The 4,089-nt window shown below is 35.4% G+C and overlaps 1 protein-coding gene across 1 annotated transcript in view; it reads right to left on the reverse strand.

Annotated features, from left to right (window-relative positions):
* Nucleotides 1-3,740: 3,740 nt before the first annotated feature.
* The window catches only part of LOC108580333, a 4,009-nt gene continuing 3,660 nt past the window's right edge, over nt 3,741-4,089 (reverse strand). The window contains exon 3 of the mRNA XM_017944061.1: nt 3,741-4,089. This exon is cut by the window's right edge and continues 73 nt beyond it. Coding sequence (XP_017799550.1) covers nt 3,861-4,089 — 229 coding nt within the window. The 3' untranslated portion in view covers nt 3,741-3,860.

Consider the following 4,089-nt stretch of genomic DNA (forward strand, 5'->3'; position numbering starts at 1 on the left):
ATCATCCTGCGTATTTATTATTAAAGTAAATAGATTGCATCTTCAGGTTCTCCTTTAATCCACAATTCCTCCGCTTCTCCAAAGTAGGAAGTAAATTGTTCATAGGGGGAAATGAACAAGATGCAACAGAAATTGGCCTCCTGCAACGATATCACTGAGAGAACGTACAACGTCACCATTTCTGTTTCATCCCCCTTGTAACCAAGTTCAATTAAGACCACTGGCCGTGATGTTCGCACGAATGAGTAATCACCATATCAACGATTGCGGGATGGTAGTATTTTTGGGAAAGACACTCGCCCTCTGGATAATTCCGTTTAATCTTAAATTTTCCTCGTTTGAGGTCGCTACGCCGCCCCATTGCTTGTTTCTGGTTCGTGGATTCCTTTTTTTTTTTTTGAGCTGTTTTAATTTCCGAGACTTGAAAAATTATATTTCAGAATTATAAAATTCTGAAGTGCAATTTGAAGCTACACGGTGCGGCAAGAAAGTAATGAGACTAGTGAAAAATACAAGATACTAATACATAACATTGTAGACTTTTTATTTATTTCCTTCGAAATAATCTACAAGGAACTCGATACAACGTTTGCATCGGTCACATAATCGTTTAAAGGAGTTTGAAAATTGTTCTGCTTTAATTTCGTTTAATTGTCTTGTAACACTGTTGAATATCAAGCACGGATTGAAATCGTTTACCCTTCAATTTCAATTTTAATTGTGGGAATAAAAAAAAGTCTGCGGGCGTCAAATCAGGAGAGTAAGGAGAGTGATTGAGCACAGGAATTCCCTTTTTAGCTAAAAACGTTGTTACGGTTGCGGTTGTTCCATCGTAAAGATTGTGACGGCATGACAAAACAAGACGCGGAAAACACTTCTGTACGTTACAAAACCGAAATATCGTCTGCTGTTTATTAGCGAACGCTTTAGATCATATTACGACGTACATATCTGTTACGACCATTCGCATAACATTCTTGCCGCACCGTGTATGTATAAATTTCTGAGCTTTGAAAAATTTCTTTTTCAAACTTTAGTGTGCTCTATGAAGTTCTATACTATTTTCTGCGTGTTGAAAAATTTTTTTTATATTCAATGTACAATTGTACAAATTTTAGGATATTTCTCGAATCTCCAGAATATTTTACCGAAACTGTATATTATTCTTAAGCACCGAAATATCGTTTCTTTCCCTTTTTCAGTGTTCTTCTGTGGGACAACGGTACAGTTCGGGACAACGGTACATTATACACGAAGGGAAATACAAGAAAAATACAGAAAAATGTCTGAGGAGACCAAAGGGAAAGGTCTTATGCAATGCAAAATGAAAAAAGTGCAATAAATATTTTAACTGAATATGAATAAGAATCGTTGAATCGACGACGCATTTATGAAAGTATCGATTATACAAAGTGTGTTCCCGTGGTTCTATAAGAATAGAGATTCGATGCGTTCAATGGAGAAAGCTGAATTATTCACTGGGACGCTTCTGAATTTTATTAAATCACGTCCGTGAGATTTACGATCGCGGCTCCCTTCGGAAGCCTCGACTGTTTGATCGGATAAAAACGTTTCTTAGTTTCCGCCGTTTTCAATTCGCCAATAATGTCGCTAATTCTAATGGGAACACACCGTTAAATTGTCCACTTAAGAAACAATGAAACAGCAATTGCCTGTTGGTGTTTATAATGAAAATAATAATTGTTCAGCAGTCTTAAACAATAGATATAATAAATGTATAGCAGCATAGGAAGTGTACAGTAATACAATAATAGTATAGTTGTATCGTGAATCTATAATAAGCGTATGGTAATATAGTAATGTATATACGTTCTATAGTAAACGTATAGTAATGTAATAAATATATAGTAATACATTAGTAAAGTAACAGCACGGTAATATAGTAATAATAAGTGTAATAGTTTTTTGAATTGTAAATAGTACAACGATAACCGGTATTCGTTGCTGCAACGCCAAGTAATGATGAAAATGAATTCAGAAAAATATTCAGTATCCGTATCCTACTGAGCAGAATATTGTAATTAAGTTATTTCTTTTTTACAGCTTCCACGCACGTTCTCGGCCATTTTTTTTTTCTCTTTCATGACCGCCCGCATAAGTAACCCGAGTTTAATTTATATCATTAGTATGTGGAACGCTGCTGTATAAAAAAAGAAAGAAATCAAAAGTAACATTCAGTGATCCTACGTAGGTACTTCCAATCTGGTTTTCTCCTTATTGTTATTCCAAGGTAGAGAAAAGAACAACTTTGAACAGTTTCAAATATTGCAATTAACTTTTATCTTGGAAAAATATGTATTATTTTACTTTGAAAATTTTTATCCAAGTCTTCTTCAAACACACCCTTGATGTAATTAAAAATAAGTAAATCTTCTGCGCATTGAGAATTCTTTTAGCATAATTTAAAAAACCCTTCGCTATTACGGAGATTTAAGCCTATACCTTTTAGAAATAATTAAATTTAAAAAGCAAATTGTTCCTTTCACTGTTAAAACATTTTTATGAAATACAACGACGTTTTCCAGGCCTGATCTGGAATTCAGATCTCGATGGTCAGACACTCTCCTATCACTTGAACCGTGATGTAATGTGACGGCTGTCTGACCATGACTAGGAACAATCCACTGACGTTCTATACTGGCTTGCATAAAGAGCAAGAACATAGGAATGTCAATACCTGATGAAATTCAGACTCTACAAGTTCCAACAAAAATATTCTTATGTACAAGAAACGTGAAAATTATAATCCAAGTGCAATTATTATAATTGTTACAATTTCAACGGTACTCCAAGCATTCCAGAACTTTGCACTTTCATTGCAAATGCTTCTAAACAGGTGTCAAGAGCCACTTCACCAGGGCAATAAGAGAATTTCATGGGAAAAGGTTCTTATGAGATATATTGTAACATACTGTATTTAAATTGCTCTGGATATATCTTAAGCTTAATTCTCACAAGTTACACTTATTTTCTAGTGATACAACACAAGCATAAACATTCTGCGCAGTCTATGGAAAAAGAAATATACTCGAAGAGATCCTTTTTACAGTTGCAGCTATAACAATGCTATTTAATGCGCCACAGAGAGTCCTTGCCTCTCCTAGCTTTCCTGTGCGAACTCGTTCGCTTATCTGCACCATAAACACTTTGAAAAATATTATTAGAAACTTCTAGACTACTGCAATTTAATTAAAAAAAAAAGAAACTTTTATTCTAGGGGATCAGTGTCAGTTAAATATCATTCTAGTACAATTAAAAATTCTTTGGCCATAATTTTCCACGGAGAAAAATGGAAAAAGACAGCGTAAGCTGACTTTATTCAAGGATAAAATATCAGAGTGGTAGGGGTAGTGACCTCCAGTGACCTCCTTAAATAGCCACCAGATTCTCTACAGACTGTAATCAGCTAATACAGGCTGTTTCAAAAGTACAAACAAATAGAATTCGTGAAAGAAAACAGAAAGGTCGATGTAAAATTCAGTATTTCTGAAGCAATTAATTTCAAAGATAAAATTTACAAAAAATTTAAAAAATCCAAAATTGATTTCCAAAACTTTGTTCTTTCTCTTGAATGAGTCTCATCAAGGCTAATTTTTGCAACACCTTGTATATTTAAAATTAACATCTAAAATGCCTCCAGTGACCATCTGACCTCAAAGTAAGAATATTAAGTGATAAATAAAGATGGTTATAAGATTCCATTGTACAACAGCAATTATTGAGCCCCAGAGTAGACTCTCCTCAGAGTAGAGAGGAGATTTAGCGTCCAACAGTTGATACAGGGAGGATTTGGCTGATTTAATGGAGAGCCTGAGCAATGGCCCCCAGCGTGGAAAGGGTTAAGAACGGATGTGCGTTGGAAAAGGTAAATCTAAATGCGGGGGTGGCTCTAGATGACTCCTGTCGTGCCAACCATCGGATACGGGAGAATGGTACAGGCCATAATTTACGCCGTTCGTCGCTATTTTCTTCAGACCTTGAATACTGGACAGTATCAAGGCCATTTTCGCGAGAAGCAATGCTTTGCCGCCAAGTACAGCGAGGAATTGGAAGCCCATAGGTATCAGG

This window comes from Habropoda laboriosa, unplaced genomic scaffold (genome assembly GCF_001263275.1).
Source record: "Habropoda laboriosa isolate 0110345459 unplaced genomic scaffold, ASM126327v1 scaffold9, whole genome shotgun sequence".
Lineage (NCBI taxonomy): Eukaryota > Metazoa > Arthropoda > Insecta > Hymenoptera > Apidae > Habropoda > Habropoda laboriosa.